The sequence below is a fragment of the Ovis canadensis genome, chromosome 11 (assembly GCF_042477335.2).
Source record: "Ovis canadensis isolate MfBH-ARS-UI-01 breed Bighorn chromosome 11, ARS-UI_OviCan_v2, whole genome shotgun sequence".
Taxonomy (NCBI): domain Eukaryota; kingdom Metazoa; phylum Chordata; class Mammalia; order Artiodactyla; family Bovidae; genus Ovis; species Ovis canadensis.
In genome coordinates, this window is record NC_091255.1 from 60,403,868 (window position 1) to 60,424,235 (window position 20,368).

General features: G+C 47.1%; 1 protein-coding gene across 4 annotated transcripts in view; it reads right to left on the bottom strand.

Moving 5' to 3' along the window:
- The window catches only part of RNF213 (ring finger protein 213), a 122,416-nt gene that overhangs the window by 96,891 nt on the left and 5,157 nt on the right, over positions 1-20,368 (bottom strand). For 2 of the 4 annotated variants that reach the window (XM_069541971.1, XM_069541970.1), the window contains exons 3-4: positions 13,370-13,530; positions 7,803-7,952 (exon numbers count right to left, since the gene is read on the bottom strand). In XM_069541971.1, the coding sequence (XP_069398072.1) occupies positions 7,803-7,952; positions 13,370-13,530 (311 nt within the window). The remainder of the gene's footprint in view (positions 1-7,802; positions 7,953-13,369; positions 13,531-20,368) is intronic. The other 2 variants (XM_069541972.1, XM_069541974.1) reach the window with 1 other exon arrangement.

Consider the following 20,368-nt stretch of genomic DNA (forward strand, 5'->3'; position numbering starts at 1 on the left):
CTCACAGGTCTACAGGCAAGGCACAAGGCTAAACTTTTCCTTGACAAAAATCAAGTCTATATATACATGTTACATATTTATGTATTCCTCATTACTATGGTCTGTCACTCTGAACTCATTAGTCAGGAATATGTACATTAAAACTAAACACTACTGATTAGGAATCCAGACCTGGGTCACAACCTCTGGATGTGGGCAGTAGATGGGGGTGGTTGGGAGGAGACCCCAATACTTCTGATGATGTCTTTGTTGACAATGGATGGTAGGGGATGAGTATCCACTAAGATAATCCTGCATCTGTGTTATAAATACTCTGTAGGGTGGGTGTAATATTTAATTAAAACATTTGTTAAGTGCAGTTTATTGACTTGGAAGGGATGCTAGAGAACTTTCTGGGGACTGACTGTTCTGTCACTGGATCGGGTAGGGGTCACAAAGCTGTACACACAGCAGAACAAATTCAGGGGGTTCTACCCTGAAGGCCTGTGCATTTCATTCAATACCAATTATACCTCAGTTCAAAGGCTGTATACCAGCTCTAAATGCATACATAAAGGCTACTCCTATTTCTGGCTAGAGAGAATTAGTGAGAAAAAAGTAACAGTTTGCTACTTCTTGGAGGGAAGGTGAGTTAGTCAGAATACATGTCTGATTTTATATTTTATAATGAGCGTCCTCAGAGAGCAAAGAGATCTCAGTTTTGGGAGGGCAAGGTGGCCTTGTTCACTCGCCTGAATACTGGGTCAGGAGCACACGGAGGGGTGGGATGCGTGCTGTGGACCCTGAAAAGGCACGTATAGCAGGAAGTGAGGGTGACAGGTAAGAACACTGACCAGTTGGACAGAAAGTCTGTGAAGATTTTGACAAAGACTGTAGGGTTGGAGGCTAAGTGGGCCTGCAGCTCTGCCTCATTCTGCACTGACAGTGACTGGGATAGAGTAGGATAGTTAGTTTAGGAGTCACTTTAGGGGATTAAGAATGTAAAAGGAATTTTACAGGAGTTTGGGAAACTGTTGTAGGCTAATGACTACTCAAGAAAAGAATCCAGTAACCTAGCAACAATCTACACTATCTTGAAGGAAGACCAAGCATCCAAGCATCAGGCACACTCAGGCCACAAGTTCTGATAATTAAAACACAAGACAGTAAATATGGGATCTGAATCTTGTTACATGAATTCAGGAAGTTAACAGTCCTTGAAGAGTAGCATTTTGTAGCCAAGACAGGAACATAGGTGAAGGGGGACAGAAACTAAGTGAAAGAGGACATTATACTGAAACTTAACCGAGCCCAAGCTCATTCTCCTGGCTGCACTGACAGGTCAGTAAATCGGGAGCTGAGTTGTTGGAACAAGGAATAATGATTTTAATCGGAAAGTTAGCAGACTGAGAAGATGGCAGCCTAGCGTCTCAAAAAACCATCTTACCACAGTTCAAATTCAGGCTCCTTTTATACACGAGAAGGGGGAGGGGGAGGAGCCCACTTAGGCACTGACCAATGGCTGAGCAGGACCACTAAGGGTCGCTGGTTTGACACGTGCTAAGTTGCTTCAGTCGTCCCACTCTTTGCAACCCTGTGGACTGTAGCCTGCCAGGCTCCTCTGTCCATGGGATTCTCCAGGCAAGAATACTGGAGCGGCTTGCCATGCCCTCCCCCAGGGGATCTTCCCAACCCAGGGACTGAACCCACGTCTCTTCTGTCTCCTGCACGGATAGGCAGGTTCTTTACCACTAGCGCCACAGTCCCTGGTTGACAGCTGCTCACTAACAGTCACTTGTTTCGGGGAGGGGCCCACTTTGACACTGAACAGTGGCTGAGCAGGACCACTAACTGGTCCCTGATGGACAGTTGCTCATTTTGGGGGAGGGGGAAAGCACTGAGGCACCAACCAATGACTGAGTGGGGCTGCTATAGCTCCTGCCTGCCTCACCACTACTCCACCTTGAGTAGAAAGGTGCGACGCCAGAAAGCAGCCAGGTCTGAAGAAGTACCTGGTGGCCCTCACAGTGTCCTCCAGCTCTCAGTGGAGTGAGATGCCCAAGTGGCAGAGACTGCGGTCGATGGGATGGCAGTCTAAGGTGGCAGGTGCCATGGGCTCAGCCCACTGCTCGCTTCAGTGGTCAGATCATGACCTGGGAGCTGGTGTCCCCAGAGCAGAGCTTCCACCTGTCCACTTTCACAGTAGATGGCTTCCCAGGTGGCACCGGTGGTAAAGAACCTGCCTGCCAATGCAAGAGACATGAGAGATACGGGTTCCATCCCTGGGTCTGGAAGATCCCTTGGAGGAGGGCATGGCAACTCACTCCAGTATTCTTGCTTGGAGAATCCCTTGGACAGAGGAGCCTGGTTGGCTATAGTCCATAGCGTCACAAAGAGTCAGACATGACTGAGGTGACTTAGCATGCACGCATGGGTGGCAGGTACAGGGTCCCTTCTGGTGGGCTAGTGGGCTAGGCGTGGCTGCCTAGAAAGGTGTGATAGAGCAGTTCCTGCTTTAAGGACACCAGGGAGAAAGGGGGGAAGAGCCCAACACACTTTGGGTTCCGGTTTGGGCTGGGGAGGCTGCTATTACAAAACCTGCGATGAATTGCCATATTTTAGTATATGTTACCACCCTTTTGCTAACATACATATGATTTAAAGAAAGCCATGATAGTCCCAGTTAGACCATATAGAGTCAAAGGAAGAACTAATATAATCCTTGATATCCACTCAAAAATGAGGAAGAAGGTGGTCTTCTCCCCTCTCCACTTTTGCTTTGATTATAAAAATGAAGCTCTCTTTGTTCTTGGGGTGATGCTCCCTTGCCTGCCTGCTTGTATCTGTCATAAGTGTCCTAGGCTAATAAATTCACTCTTTGTCTATCACTTTGCCTCACGGTGAATAATTTCAGTGATGAGACAAAAGAACCTGAGCTTCAGTAGGTCCTGACACAAGGTGAGGGGTTTTAATGAAAAGACAGTGGGTTTGGACCTCTCTCGTGGTCCAGTGGTAAAGAATCCACCTGCCGATGCAGAAGATGCAGGTTTGATCCCTGGTCCAGGAAGATTCCCTATGCCGAGTGGAAACTAAGCCTGTGTGCCGCAACTACTGAAGCCCGCATACCTAGAGCCTGTGTTCACAGCAGCGAAGCCACCACGATGAGAAGCCCACGCACCTCAACAGAGCAGCCACTGCTCGCCACAACTAGAGAAAGCCCTCACAGCAACAAAGACCCAGGGCAGCTAATTAAAAAAAGAGAGAGAGAGTGGGTTCAAGTCCTCTCCTAAGTCAGGGATCATGGGTTCAAGTCCCAGCCTGTGGATACAAGTCCCAATCCGAGTTTGGGTTGGGTTTAAGTCCCATCGGAGAAAAAGCGTGGTTTCAATAGGAAGTACTGTGCCACTAAGGACAGTGTCACCTTTCCACTGGCATCTGATCAAGCACTTCCTTCTAGCAAACAGGCACTGCCCAAGCTCCTTCTCTGCAGCCATCCTTCCTGCCATCTTTGGACCCAAGTAACCTTCCTCAGCTTCAGTTTCCTCTTTTGTAGAACTTGGATGACACACGTGGACAGTACTTTGATGAGGAAGAGGGATGGCGGGGGGTGGGGGGGTCCATCCACAAACATAGGTGGGCTTTGCAGAAGCAACAAGAGAAAAAAATCTGGGATGAGAACTAGAAGTATCACGTTGACCCCCAGCCTGACAAATTCCAGCTAGCGGTGTCATCATTAGGACCAGCGCCAGCCTCTCAATTACACACTATACACTTACAAAGGGAACAAAGACTCCACAGTAGGGACTGCCGAGGAGAAAGAGAGGGGCCATCAGGAAAAAGATGTGGCAAGAATCTCTACTAAGGGCACCACGAGATTCCTGGATTTGCTGAGAACGGGAGGTTCAAGGGACTCCTGGAGTCTTGGAGAGATGCTCAGACCACCCCTTGTCCTGCCAGCTGCCTGGCGCCCTGCTCCCACTCCCCAACTCCAGGAAATGATCCCTTGAACCTCCCGTTCTCAGTTGAGTGGTTCCAGCAGGATTAACTCTACTCCAGCTGCAGGGTCAGCACAGCACCCTGGCTTGTTAGGAATGGGTACGTGTCCCAGTCAGAGCCACTGAGATTTGAGGACAGCTTCCCTGGGGAAAGAGATGCTTCCTCTTTCTTCTCTGGAAGCCCCCCAAAGAGGCATTCTCTTATCCCTCTGAATAACGCAGTGGGAGGTGGGTACCCTGTGGAAGGGTCCAAGGTATTGGAGACTATGGAGAGGCCAAGGAGCTAACTGACATGAGGAAGCTGGTGCAAAAACAGAGAGAGATACCTGGACTTCAGGAATATCAATGTGCCTGGATTAAACCTTGTCTGCAGGTAGATGCCCAGATTAAACCTTGCTTGCAGTTAGGTCTACCCAAGGTCTTCTCAGTTACATGAGTGACAAATTCCCTTTATTGTATTAATTAACCTAAACTGGGGTTTCAACTGTTTGCAAGCAAAAGATTTCTAATGGTTAAACCTCAAAGTAGGCTGTTTCCTTTATACAGAAGCCCCAAATAAGTCAAGGCAATCAATGTTCTAACAACTTTGGTGGCATAAGATGTCAGGCTCTGGTAGATACACTCGGGCCACAACATCCTCAGGGCTCCAGACCTCCACACTGTGGCACAGTCCAGGAGGACCCCTCTGTGACACCTGCCCAACCCTCTGATCACTACAGAAGGTAGTGGAGGCTTTGGATCCCATCAACAGGTGCCAGCTGCCCTCCCCACGGAACCTGGATCATGCCTGCCTTCTAGAAGAAGGGTGCTGTCAGCAGGAAAAAAATCAAGGAAGTACATGCCATAGCGAGGGAGGTGACCGTGCAGAACCAAGAGGGTCTGGGAGGTGTGGCTGTGTAAAGATGGCAGTAAATGAAAGATGGACCCCTGGAGGGACATGACCTTGCTCCTGGAAGACAACGATTATGGGAAAGGATGACAGGATGATAATAGCCCAACATGTGGACCCCAACCACATCCCCGCCCCCTACAGCAGACTGGTAGACATCACCACACACCTGAGGCCGGCAGCCACCAGCCAAACCCTCTTTTTAATGGAACCAAATCTGGGAACCTAAAAACATAATAGAAATGAACTTATTTACAAAACAGAAATAAACCCACAGACATAAAAACAAACATGGTTATCAAAGGCGAAAGGGGGGAGGGATAAATTAGAAGTTTGGAATTATCAGATATATACTACTATACATAAAACAGATCATCAACAAGAATTTACTGAATAACCCAGGGAATTATATTCAATACCGTGTAATAAGCTATAATGGAAAAGATTCTGAAAAAGAATACATATGTAACATATATATATTTAACACATGTATAGGTGTATAGTATCACTTTACTATACACCTGAAGTATTGTAAATCAACTACACTTCAATTTTTAAAATCATAATAAAATAAGTAAATAAAACCAAAACCACCTAACCAAGCAGCAACAGGGCAGTCTCTGGACGCTGATCATGTGCTCTGCTCTTGCCACCCCTCGAGGGGAACTCTCCCACATTTGCTGCCCACTTATCCCTTTCTCATGGGAACTGCCTTTTACATCTTTCACCCATTGTCCTGTTAGTACATGGGTGTCTTATTTCTTTGAAAGAATTAGTTAGGTATTCCAGTTGTGAACCCTTTGTCATCATATGTTGCAAATTGTTTCTAACCATCTGCTTCTCCATATCATTGCTGAATGGTCTCCTCTAACCTAGAATCTGGAATATTTTATGAATCCCTATCTGCATTTAAGGGGTTGTTTTGGTGAGGCTCTGGAATATCTACATAATTTTATAAATAGTCACCTATATTTTCTAGAACTTTCAGGGTGTCTTTTACATTAGTCAACCAGTCTGGTATATATCTTAGTGTTTACTATGAGTAAAGAAGGGCTTTCCTGATGGCTGAGTGGTAAAGAATCCACCTGCCAATACAGGAGATGTGAGTCCGATCCTTGGGTCGGGAAGATCCCCTGGAAAAGGAAACAGTAACTCCACTCCCATATTCTTGCCTGGGAAATCCCATGGACAGGGGAGCCTGGCAGGCTATAGTCCATGGGGTCACAAATGAATTGGACAGGACTTAGTGACTAACCAACAACAAGGAGAAAAGAATCATTTTTTCCAAATGGTGAGCCACGGTTCAAATGCCCCTTACTTAAAGCAATGTTGCTCTCTGATACATGATACCACCTTTATCACCTGCTCAACTGTCATATATACTCACATCTGCATCTAGATGTTCTATGTCAACTTTCCCCAATGGCTCTCTGCTACTCCATTAGGATGCTCTGTTGCTTTATATTGTTGTGCTTATAGCTTACAACACATGCTGATGTCAAATCTCCCATTTATTGTACTTTTCTACACTCCTTATAGGAACTCTCACCAATTTATACTCCAGATGGACTTTTAGTGTCTTTTATCAATTTCCAAAAACAAAACAAAGCCGCTGGAAGCAATATTACTTTTGCACATTAACTGACCAACTGGATGTATATATCTGAGTAAAGAACTGACATCTTTACAGTATTAAACCTTCCTTTTGGGAAAATCTATTTGCAACTTGCTTTTCCTGTTTTTAGATCATGAAGGGGCTCTCCACATCCGCTCCATATTTTCTATCAGTGCTCATGCACTGCTGTCCACTGTATTTACAAGGTGCTTTTGGGTTTCTGTTTTCTCTTGCACCACATGGCTGGTGAGATCTTAGTTCCCCAGTCACAGATTGAAAGCACCAAGTCCTAACCACTAGACCACCAGGGAATTCCCAAAGTGCTTCTGCTCTAAACTAACCAATAGATCGAAGCCCAGAGGCAAGACCACACCTCATTTACAGCCTTCCACCAGGCCCCCAGTGCCCCTACATGCAGCAGCTGCTCAATAAATCTTTGTTAAGTGACTCAATGGCCATCTTACTCAGGAAAAAAGTCACCATTCTGTGAAAGGAAGATAATTAAACACATCACTCTTCAGTGTTTGAAGCCTCACTGCTTTTCCTCACAAGCAAAATTACTTCCATTACATATATTAGCTAGTTTCACTTTTGATATTATTAGTAAAAACCCTCAAGACTCACAAATGCTATAGACAATGAAAGAAGTCAGGACTAAGTTCAGCAGGCTTCCATGGCACAACCAGGGTTCAGAACACGAGCCCATAATCTCAGGTGCTGGAGGCGGCAGGGGCTGCATTCTCCAAGCCCTAGTAGAGGTTCAGCCTGGACCCCCACCAGTCTGGTCACAGCCCCCAAGGGAGACCCAGGCCCCCTGCTCTTCTCCATGAAGAGAATCTTATATGGCCTGTGGAGCTTTCAGGGTAAGTTTCCCATGTGCCAAAGGAGATAGCTACACAAGAAATTAAAAGATGGATGGAAAAGTAGGGATGGGGGCCACAGGGGCTTCCCTGGTGGCTCGGTGGTAAAGAATCTGCCTGCAATACAGGAGATATGGGTTCAGTCTCTGGGTTGGGAAGATTCCCCGGAGGAGGAAACGGCAACCCACTTCAGTGTTCTTGCCGGGAAAATCCCACAGACAGAGAAGCACATGGGGCACACACAGCACGGGAAGCACATGCAATAAAGCTAAAATCCAGCATTAGCAGAACATCCTCAGGGTCACGAGAGCTAAAACCCACAGGCATGGCTACTGTGTCGACCAGCCTGGGTAGGAGTGGAAAAAGCCTCCCAACAGCCACCTTCAGCATCAGAGAGGGTGTGGGGCTCAGCTCCATGCAAGCCTTGGCAGGGAGGATCGTGGGCCACTGTTAACGCAAACTACCTGCTCAGAGTCTGGACAGCACGTGCCAGTGACCTCAAACAGGGTTGCATCTTCTTTTCTTCTTTTGCAGGCAGAGTAACTAGCAGGTTCCAACTCATCGGATGTGGATGCGCCATCTGCTGCATCTACAAAACCCTCGGACACAACTCCCTGTTGAAACATGATCCCCTTCAGACAGAGCAGGGTGACCACAGGCACTGCTCCATCAGGGTCTAACGGACTTCTAACTCAAACCCAAGTGGGGAGACTCTCGAGTGAGGATCAAACCAGTTCCCCAGGCCCCTTGGCATCCAGGCTCAGCAGACACAGGGTCCCTGGGGTAGGGGAAAAAAGAAAGGGTTCTGCAGGTGGCAGGCAGAGCAAATCCATGCAAGCAAGCTGCCCCATGTTAGAGCTGATGTCTGAAAGCCTTGGCACATCCGACCTTCCATACAAGCAGGCCTGGAGCCTGGTTCTCTAAGCTCCATCCCAATGCCCAGGCTGGTACTTCCACACAGATGCAGCTGTGAGGACATTCCTGGAGGAGCAGGTAGCCCAGCATCTGAGGCCAGGCCTCAAGGGGGCTTTTGGGGATGGGGGCATGCAGGGTAGTGACCAATCTCTCTGGATGGCACACCCCAGGGAGCACAGAGCCAGCCCTATGCCATCCCTTCCTCCATCGAAGGAAGCAGTGAGGACCAGTGGGACTCACCACTGGGCCCCAGGCCACTGAGGGGAACAGGGCAGGACAGGGAACAGGGGAGTTGGTCTCAAAGCCAAGGCCTGGCTCCTGCACTGCAGCTGCTGCAGGTGAGCAGAGAGGTCCATTAGGCCCTTGGGCACAGGTCAGGGGGGATACCTGGGCCTCCCACATGGGGGCCTCATGGCCAGCACTGCACCCAGGTGGAGGGAAGATAGGAAAGGTCGAGAGTCTCTGACTGTTGAGGGGGCAGGCAGTCAGTGTGGAAAGGGAAGGGGAGTTCTCTGAGGGGCACTTGGAAAGGCCCAGTGAATGAGATGGGTCAGAGCACACTGGCAGCCCAGGTGCAAAGCCCATCCCAGTCAGCACCAGGTACCCAGGCCAGCTCCCAGCAGGAAATCAAGGACAGGACCACAGGATCAGTCAGCACCTTCAACCTGACTCCCTGGTTCCATCCTGTGCTCCTCTTCCTCACGGTAGATATAAAATATTTTTAAATTTTGTTGCTATGCCACACCGCAAGGCATGTGACAGCTTAGTTCCCTGACCAGGGATCAAACCCTCGCCCCTTGCATTGGAAGGGGGAACTTAACCACTGGACCACCAGGAAAGTTCCTCCCTCACATCTTAAATATTTGACGGAAATAACAGCTGGAGGCCACAGTACTTTCTGCTATATGGATGATACAAATGACACTCTCCAGAGTGGAATATTCAGGTGGACTCCAACATTTGGCCATAAAACACTAAGGCTGGGACTTCCCTGGTGGTCCAGTGGTTAAAAACCTGCCTTGCAATACAGGGGACACTGGTTCGATCCCTAGTCCAGGAGGATCCGACATGCCACAGGACAGCTGAGCCTATGAGTCACAACTACTGAGCCCATGTGCTGCAACTACTGAAGCCCTAGAGCACATGCTCTGCAACAAGAGAAGCCACTGCAACAAGAAGCCTGTGCTCCGCAACTGGAGACCAGCCCTGACTCTCTGCAACTAGAGAAAGCCCGTGCACAGCAACAAAGACCCAATGCAACCAAAAGTAAATAAATATTAAACACACACACACACGCATACACTAAGGCTGTGATAAAATCCTCTACTGAACCCTCACATGCCTGATGCCGGGAGCCAGCACGGGAGATCCCACCCATGACATGAGGAGAGACCTGACAAGCAGGACTCAAGGGACTCCCTGGACCTGCTCGAGCATCTACCCTGAAACCAAAATCTGTCTGTTTACTGCTTACTATATTATGCCTTTCACCAACTCTTCTGGCATTAACAGGAGGCTATCCCCAACCACCTTTCTCTGGAGAAAATCAACTTAGAGCTCTAGTTGATAAGTCTCCTGGACATGAAAGGAATATTTCAATACAAACCCCTCTGTTAGCATCCTAACTTGTGTGGCAGGTTTATCCATACTTTTACAACTAACGCCCATGATTGTTCAAAACTTCCCAATCATGAAAGGCAGGGGAACTTAAACATTCTAAAGTCCTAATAGGCAAAGAGCCCTTCTAGGAGTAAAAAATTAGAATGGTGCTGGCGAAGGATTTCATTGTTGAGCTAATGCTTGCTGCCAAGTTTCCATATCCCTTACCCATTGTATACCTGGAGAGTATATTAGTTAATATAGTTGGTATGTAGGAAAAATAAGTAGTAGCCTTGGTGTTAGCAACTTTAGACCTTTGAGTTAATAAATTCTTTCTTTGTTATAACCTACTGCACCTTTGCCCTATAGGAATGTAACTTTATTTAGTATTTTATGAGAGTGGTGCCAGACTTTAGAAAAAACACTTTTAGAGAAAATAAGTTTTCTGGTTGACTAATCTTTATCAGAAGAAAGGGTCATAAAATGTTAGCAGGCCTCCAGGCCAGAAGATGATGTAAATCACATAAGGCTTTTGTATATGGAAAGGTATGCAGAAAGAAAGCCTGGTTTCGATAAAGGTCAGAACTGCTGACCCTGCATGACTCTGCATCTTCCATTCCCCTCTATGTACAACCCAAGGTATAAAAGCTCTTTTTAAAAATAAAGTTACAGACCTGTTCCACCTAAGCCTGGTCTCCCCATCTCTCTCTCTCTCTCTCTCTCTCTCTCTCTCTCTCTCTCTCTCTCTCTCTCTCGCCGACTCCGTCTCTCCTGAGGGAACCCCTGGATCCTGCTGGGGCTGGACCCCGGTAGCCTATGGTTATTTTCCTATGATGACAGCAGAGAAGCAGAACAGGTCAAAGGGTACCTGCTTTACTTGGGGTCCCACCACATTACTCTCACCTGTAGCGGAAAACCTGCCCCGCTGTTGCAAATGCTGACTTTTAACCCATTTTCTAATTTAATAGGTTTAATATAAAACCTTGCAGCTCTTTTAATTTTGAGTGTTTGATTTCAGAGGTGAGACATTTATATGTTTAATGGCCATTTCTATCTTCTCTATTGTGGACTATATGGATTGCTAGTCATCTTTCTATTGGGTAGGTTATTGTTTTCTACTTGATTTCTAAGAGTTTTTGACATATTGAGGCAACTCACTCTTAATTTTAAAGTATTTCTATGTAAATACAAATCTTTTCATGTACATATGTGTGCTAAGTCATGTCATTTCAGTCGTATCCAACTCTTTGTGACGCTATGGAGTGTAGCCCACCAGGCTCCTCTGTCCATGGGATTCTCTAGGCAAGAAAACCGGAGTGGGTTGCCATGCGCTCCTTCAGGGAATCTTTCCAACCCAGGGATTGAGCCTCTGTCTCCTGCAGCTCCTGCATTGCAGGCGGATTCTTTACTGCTGAGCTACCTGGGAAGCCTTTTTATGTACATACAAATATGTAAATGCATATTTTCCTAAACTGTTTATTCTTCATCTGTGCTTACCATACAAAGTTTTTAATTCTTTTAAGATTTTTTCTATAGCCAAATATACCAATCTTTTTTTTTGTATTTTTCCCCTTTGCTTTAATTACTAGAAAATCTTTCCCATGCGTGGGTCAGATAAATATTTATGTATATTTTTTCCAACTGTCATTATACACATTAGGGTCTGTTTCTGGGTTGTATTTCTGGTACATTGACTCCTCCCAAGATTCATTGTTTTAATGACTGGCTTTGAAACATGTTTTTGTTCATCTAATACAGCAAGTCCCACTTTAGGCATTTCTTTTCAACAATTTTCTTGGTTATTCTTGCCCAATTTTTCTTCCAAGAGAACCTTAAACTTACTCAATCAAGGTTTAAAAAAGCTCTAATCCTGCTGGGCTCAATACTGTTTTCAATCACAGTGTCAAACACATACTTCCTAATGGTGTGTATTCCTTGATACTCACTTTAAAAGTATTTACAATAGCTAGGATATGGAAACAACCTAAGTGTCCACTGACAGATGAATGGATAAGGAAGATGTGGTATAGATATACGATGGAATATTACTCAGACATAAAACGGAACAAAACTGGGTCATTTATACAGGTGTGAATGGACCTACAGTCTGTTATACTGAGGAAAGTAAGCCAGAAAGAGAAAAATAAATATTGTTATATTACTGCATGTTATGTAGAATCTAGGAAAATGGTACAGATGAACCTAGTTCCAGGGCAGGTATACAGACACACATGTAAAGAATGGACATATGGACACAGGTAAAGGGAAGGGGAGGGTGGGATGGATTGGGAGACTCGATTTGACAATAAATACACTACCCATGTGTAACACAGAGAGCTAGTGGGAACCTGCAGTAGAGAACAGGATGCTCAGCTTGGTGCTCCATGAGGACCTAGATGGGTGGGATGGGGGTGGGTAGGAGGGGATATTTGTATACATATAGGTGACTCCTTTCATTGTACAACAGAAACTAATACAACTTTGCAAAGCAATTATACTCCAGTAAAAAAATTTTAATAAATAAAAAATAAATTTGGAAAAGGAACTACAAAAAAAAAGTTTACCCCAAATTTCAGTGTCCCACGTGGCCCAGACCCAAAGCTGGCCATCCTGCTCTGGACAGGATTAGTGTCCAAGGAGAATGAAACACTCACACACATCACAACTCACACATGCATATACCACATACATACTATGTGCACACATACACTCGAACGTGTGCACATACTCACATAGGCATGCACACACACTCACAAGGGGCCACAATACTGCCAGCTGCAGCACCTCTCTCACCAGCCAACCACAAGGAACAAAACAAAGGACCACATAGGAAACCAGCCCCAACCAGGCAGAGAAAACATCCCCCTCAGTCCTCCAAGAAACCTGGGAACAGACCCAGCTGCTTAGGTCTGGACAGGCTGGACTTTGGCGTGGGGAGCTCTCGCTCATCCAGAAGGATGAATCTGTCCTGAATCTGTCAGGCAACTCTCTGCAAGCCTCACCTGGGCTCCTGCCTGGTCACTCACTCAGGAGACACTTTCTTGGGGTCTGACACTTATAGAGAGACAAGACGGTTCAGCTTCCCCATCGAGGAATGGTGGCATTTCCAGAGCACCTCCGTTTCCCCAGAGCCTGGAGGCACCTTAGGAACTTGTCTAGTCCATGCAAAATGCCCAGAGCAAAGACAGACACCCACATGGCAGAAGCTCAGACACCCAGATGCAGCCCCGCCACAGGATCTGGGAGACACGACATGCTGGGTATGGTGGGAGAAAAAGGGAGGGGGATGCAGAGACCCTGCGTGAATCAGGCACAGAAGGGGCCGCTCTGCCACAGCCCAGCATGCAGGGGCCAACAGGCTGGGCAGCAGTGAAGTGAAGCTGTCCTGGAGAGGACACTGTGGGGACACTTGCTCAGCCACTGATGAAACCACAGCAGGAAACAGCGTCCTTGCAAAGCTAGGAGATGGGCAGAACCACACCTCCCAGACCCAATTCCCCAGGGGCCAGACACTCACTCGCTTGGTTTGCCACGAGGCATTCGAATGGGGCTCATCTGGGTCTTCTTGCCAATCACCTGAGCCCAGGGACAAGGAGGAGCTGCTTTCCTCCCTCAGCTCCTGTCCACACTCCATTTCTCCCTCTGGGGCCGATGTCTCCTTGAGGTTGCTCTGAGAACCTACAAAGGCGGATGCACATGGGTCACATCTCAGAAAAACAAATGAATGTCCAAGGGAAAACTTGGACTCCTCCCATGAGTGCTGTTCAAGATTAGTCCTCTCCCCACTCAAGGTGCTGTCTTGGCTACAGTGAGTCAAGCCTGGTACAATTTCTGCTGTCGGGTGGGCAAGAGTGTATATCATGCGAAATGCCAGGCTGGATGAAGCACAAGCTGGAAACAAGATTGCTGGGAGAAATATCAATGACCTAAGATATGCAGATGACACGACCCTTATGACAGAAAGTGAAGAAGAACTAAAGAGCTTCTTGAGAAAGTGAAAGTTAGCTTAAAAAAGTGAAAAAGTTAGCTTAAAACTCAACATTCAGAAAACTAAAATCATGGCATCCGGTCCCATCACTTCATGGCAAATAGATGGGGAAACAATGGAAACAGTGAGAGACTTTATTTTGGGGGGCTCCAAAATCTCTGCAGATGGTGAGTGCAGCCATGAAATTAAAAGACACTTGCTCCTTGGAAGAAAAACTACGACCAACTGAGACAGCATATTAAGAAGCAGAGCATATTACTTTGCCAATAGAGGTCCGCCTAGTCAAAGCTATGGTTTTTCTAGTAGTTATGTATGGATGTGAGAGTTGGACTATAGAGAAGGCTGAATGCTGAAGAACTGATACTTTTAAACTGTGGTGTTAGAGAAGACTCTTGAGAGTCCCTTGGACTGCAAGGAGATCAAACCAGTCAATCCTAAAGCAAGTCAGTCCTAAATATTCATTGGAAGCACTGATGCTGAAGCTGGAACTCCAGTACTTTGGCTACCTGAGGCTAACTGACTCATTTGAAAAGACCCTGATGCTGGGAAAGATTGAAGACAGGAGGAGAAGGGGACGACAGAGGATAAGATGGTTGAATGGCATCACTGACTCGATGCACATGAGCCTGAGCAAGCTTTGGAGTTGGTGATGGGAAGCCTGGTGTGCTGCAGTCCATGGGGTCGCAAAGAGTTGGACATGACTGAGCGACTTAACTGAACGGGACAAATATATTAAACATCTACAAACATCTAAGGTTCATCTACAAATGAAACTTAAGACCAAAGAACTAAAGAAAACTGGGAGGATATTTGTAACACACGACAGCCCGGGGCCACTGTCCTTTGATAAACTATGGGCATGCTGACCTCCTCTCTCTTCCACCAGCCTCCACTGCAGGGGGTGGGGCCCCCATTAGACTGATTCAATCAGAACCTGGCATTTCTCCAGTTCCAGTGATTGGCAGAAGTACAGCAGGGGTCCAGGGCTGGTTACTGGGGTTTCTGACCCATCAACTCCTTCCTTCTGGTCAGACAAACAGACCCTATGCTTGGAATCAACTAGTTTGCCTCCATGAAGGCAACAGCCTGAGGACAAAGCAGGGCTGCCGGGACCTGAGAAAGATGCAGAGCTGTGCAGAGATCTGACTCCCTCAGTCTGGAAATGAGTGTGTGAGGCCCAGTGCACACATCCTGCTGAGGAAGCAGGGAGCTGGGTGTCTGGTCATCTCCAATACAAACAGCCCCAGTGACTGAAAATCAGTAAGAGTAACTTTTAAAAAAGAGAATTCCCCAAAGAAAACAGGCAGTTCAAAGAAAAGGAATTATAAGTGAGCTCTTAACCTTTGAGAAGACACTTACTTTCCCTACCAATCAAGGAAGTAGCAATAGAACCCAAGAGGTACCCCTTCCTACCAATCTGACTGGCCCAAAGCTATACACTCTGGTGTGGCTGGAGATGAAACCTCGAAGAGGCTGCAGAGGAGAGAGGCTGGGGGAAGCCTTGTCGATTTGAAGGCTTCCATTATAAATGTACACGGTGGCTCCTTGGAGCTTGTCCTTAAGACACACTGGCACCAGGGGCAAATCCCTTGCCAGCATCCGGCCCAGCCATGTGCATTTATGGCAGAACAGGAGTCCAGATAAGACCAGCTGCTGCGTGGCAGAGGTGAGGCCAGTCTCAGCTAGAGGCCATGGCGCAGTGCCACACGATGGAAGCAGGGTGCACTACGTTTCGACCACATGGAGGAAGCATCTGGAAGGTGACACACCAAATGTTAAGTGTTGTGTTCATAAGGGTGTGAAGGGTCTGGGCTGAGGGTAAGCTGAGGGGGTTTACCATTTTTTATATCCTTCCGTCGTAACATATGGGTTATTCATACCAGCATGTATTACTTCTACATTTATCAATACAAAAAGGAAACTAGCCGGATTCAGTAAGAGCAAAACTTAAGAATCTCTATTGAGCACTCCGCATGTTAACCCATCAGGTACTCACAGTCACCCTGTGACCTTCTCAGGTCCCCAGCTGGCAAGGTGGGGAACAGGATTTGAATCCAGGCTCAGAGGCCAGGATAGGCCCTGGGGACAGTGCCACGGCCAGTCTTTCCCCCAGGATTGCAGCTGAATCAGAGAAAATTCCTGTCCCTGCCTCCTGAAGTATGGGCTCACCAGGTGCATGCACATTAGACAGCATGACCTACCCTGAAGCATCCCTGCAAACAGATGGGAACAGACACATAGGTATCCAGAAAGTGCTAAGGGAGTCTAAGCTCCCCTTCAGACAGATCCCCAAATCTGGTTAATGGCTGATTAACCCATGAATGGGGGAGGAGGGCAGGGACCTCATAGGCAGCCTGAAATCACTGCTACAGAATTAGTTCAACCTAAAACAGTCAGCTGCACAGATCCCACTTCTGGGCTCCCAAATGAACCCCAGCAGCAGCAGCTCTGGGTCTGCTTCCCCCGCCCTCCCACAGCAATCCCCACCCCTCCCTGCAGCTGCCTTGTCGTGAAGGCTAAAGAAAATTCCACGTACCTCAAGCTTTCATATGAGGTTCCCTAGAGCAGTCAAAGTCACAGGGACAGAAAGTAAGATGGCAGATGCCAGGGGTTGGGGTTGGGGGAGGGAGATTAGAGTCTAATGGGGACAGAGTTTCTGTGTGAAAACAGGAAGAAGCTCTGGAGATGGATGGTGATGACTGGGTTGCACAACAATGTGAATGTGCCTAATGCCACTGAACTGTGTCAACTGAAAAAAAAATATTTAAAACCTCGGGAGTTCCCTGGTGGTCCAGTGGTTAAGAATCCACCTTGCAATGCAGGGGATTACATTGTTCTGTTCCTGGCTGGGGAAGGAAGATCCCACATGCCTTGGAGCAGCTAGGCCCACATCACAACTACTAAGCCTGACACAGCCAAATAAATAGATAATCTAAAAAAAAAGTACTCATAACCTAAATATTGACAGTTATGTGTTTTATTCAGTGGGAATTCTTAGGACTTCAAGTCCCCGAGACAGGATCTCAAGTTACCCCATGAGAACTGCTCCAAGGAGGCAAGAGGAGGAGCCAGGTGACACAGAAGCTTTGCAACAAAGGGCAGGGAGCCTGAACATCAAAAGATTATTGTTAATTAAAGAAAATCAAGTGGCCCAAGTTAAGAAATTTAGCACTTTTCTATGTATGGGAAGATGCAAATGTCTGGGCTCACTGAAATCATTCGTTTGATTGATTCAGCTCTCTGGGGCCAGTATCTTGCTTTGACATCCAGAGTTCCTCAGGGCTCACTGCAAGGAGTGGGTACAGTCTGATGGCTGCTAAGTAGCGGGCATTCTTTCCTTCCTGGGCTCCCTCAGGGCTCACCAGCTCACCTTCACAGTGGCTGCAACTGCTGGTGACTGTGGCATCTTTATTGACATGACAGGAAATACTACTGTCAATATTTCTCAATTGTCCAGTTAAAATATGTTTAAATTGGTAACGCTTGTGCATCAATGCAAATGATCAATAATCAATCTATAATAAGGAATTGTTGTTCAGTCACTAAGTTGTGTGCAACTCTTCTGTGACCCCATGGACTGTAGCCTCCCAGGCAAGGATACTGGAGTGAGTTGCCATTTCCTTCCCCAGGGGACCTTCTCTGCCCAACCCAGGGATCGAACCCGTCTCCTGCAATGGCAGGTGGATCCTTTACCACTGAGCCCCCAGGGAAGCCCTCTCGAAGAGTTTTATTCAAGCAAAACGGAGGAGTACAGCCCAGGTGGCAGCCTCTCAATAGTTCTGAGGAACTGCTCCGCTGAAGCCTGGTCTTCAGTTTTGCACCTTGTCAGAACAAAGAACATACACTAGACATGAGAGGGGTACATCCATGAAGCGGGTTATCACGTACACTGCCAGTCAGCATGACACTGGTGTCTGGAAAGGGAATCTCAGGTTTGGGGGGAGGTTGTTGGCATGGACACCACAGCATAGGACGCGTCCATCCCTATCTTCAAAGCATTGTTGCTAACGGCTAAAGCACATGTGTGAGGCATGTTTGACAGGCCATGAGTCAGGCTGTTCCAGTTCACACAGAGTTCAGGTTGAATCATGTATAAGCCGCAATGACTTCTCCATATCTCAGTTTGTGATCATCTCTCCCATCACTTGTTTTTAAATACTTTATCACAATTTTAAAAAAAATTAAAATCACTACATAGAACAATGCAGTTCTCCCAGTCCACCCACTCCTCCCACCACCTGACAGCCGCCAGGTCAGGTGCGGTAGGCATGAAGGGGAGCAGAATTTCCCACCTCAAAACAAGCTACTTTAGCACCCAGGGTTATTTCCTGCTGAAGGCAATGAAAACCCAGCAGATTTAAGAAAAGCTATTGAACTCCCCTTCAATGTTTTAAATTTACATCAGAAAGGGGGTCTATAAGAGGAAGAGAGCCATTACTATAGACAGCTTTTAACCAAGAAACTTATCTACATAATAGAGCAACCTCTATTTTCCACAAATCTCCTCTGCCTCCCTGCGAAAAGCTCTCTTTGTAGCCCCAGATCCTAGCAGGCTCCTTAAGTCAGGATGTTATAGAAGCTCTAATTACCTGGTTGCCTTTCGGGTCTCAAATTTTTATGGGGCTCCTATACATATAAAATGTGAATCTGTCTCTTATCAATTTAATTGTTGAACAGCCAAAGAATTTAGGAGGGAAGAGGGAAATGTTTTGCTCCCTTGCGGCACAGATTCGACGGCCAGTGCAGGCAGCCGCAGAAACCAAGTGTGGCCCCATCTTTGGACCTACCAGTGGTGGCAAGCAGGTGGCTCTTTCTCTAACCTGTGAGCCCTCCACAGTCAAACTCGAACCCCAGGGGCTAACCTCTCCCATGGCAGCTGCCTCTGGAGCTTCCCCAGTGGCTTTCAATCCTTCCTGGACTCCTATGGGGTCTCGGGCTGCTTATCTTATTGTTTTCTATTATAAAAACATCAACAAGAAAAACTTGGAAATGCAGAAAATAGAAGGAAAAATACATTTCCCAGAAACCACCTCCCTTCCAAAAAATTATCTTTTAGCATTCAAAGAGGAAGTCCCACTTGGATACCTTGGGGAACTGTCAGAAGAGTGGGGAATTGGGGTGGGGGAAGGCTACCCTCTGCCCTGCTGGACCTAATGACATTGGAAGCCCTCCACTGCAGACCAGATGCACATCACCCTTGGCAAAGCCAGCCACCCTCCACCTACACCCAGGGTGGCCTGGAACTCTCCACACACTCTCCTTTCGAGGCAGAAATTGTTAGACAGTATAAGACTTTGAGACCTCAATTTCTTTTTTTTTTTTTAATTTCAACTTTTCTCTCCTCAAGTAAGCATCTCACTCTTTGTTCCAATTTCCAGGCATTCAGAGGAATGCCTCCCTGGTCTGGAGGGTCATAAAACCTTCAAATCCAGGACAAGACAATCATTAACTGCTGTCCAGTTTATCAAGGAGAAAAACTCCAGGTAGACAGTTAGCTCCTAAACATACATCTAGCCCCTAAATAATGGTCTGGGGTCTTGAGAAAGGGTTGAGGGATGGTGCTGAAATGTCTGGAAAAACTGAGAAACTGGGGGATCCAAGAAAGCTATAAAAATGGCAAACTGGACACTGCGATGTTTAAACTAATTGGTCAGAAAGGACGTATATTAAAGTCACGAGCCAACCAAAAATGTACAGATCAATACTAGTAAAGATATGAAACTGCTCCAAACCCCCTCTCAGTGTCTATGCTGAGGACTTTTTATCTCTGTCTTCTAAACTAAACTTTGCCTGTGTGATTTTGCTAGTTTGCAGAATTCATTCTTTGGCTCACGTTTCACTTTCCCGTCCTTATTTGGGTGGCCTCTCATTGCCCCTCAGATTCAGTCATCCTGGGTACCTCCAGGAAGCTGCACCGCAGCCTCTTCTGGCTCCAAGCCCTGCTCAAGTTCGCGAGGAACTTGCACCCGCAGCACCAGAGGGAAGCCAGTGTCCAGGATGCCCAGAGCTCCCGGCCTGGCAGACCTACAAATGGCTAAAAGGTGGAGACAATCCCCTCAGCAGCCAAGTCTCCTAACAGTTTGGTTTCAGTTTCCATTCCTGTAAGTAGAGGCTTGGCTGGGTAAGAGAAGCAGAGAAGCCGGCAGGAAGTGGGTGGGGAACAGAAGAAGGAAACTGGCTGTCTCATTCAACACCCTGTCCTCAGCCCTACTGTGTGCCCCACACTGAGTGACCAGGGCCCAGCTCCTCCCCTCCCACCCCCATCGATGGGTGAGGGACCACTCCCAGTGACCCAGCCTTAAGGACAACAGCCCTCTTTAGCACTCACTGTGCTCACAGAGGATAAGTAGGCAGCCTAGAAGCTGACCAGCTCCCAAAAGCTCTCAAAGCCTTTGCCCCTGGAACTGGCAGAGATGCCAAGCATCTCAGAGGTATAGACTGTCCACTTTGGTAGTGACCGCGCCCTGCCAAGGGTAGGGGCTCCAGAATGACATCTTACTGGGCTGAGGTGGATGGCTGTCTTGTCTG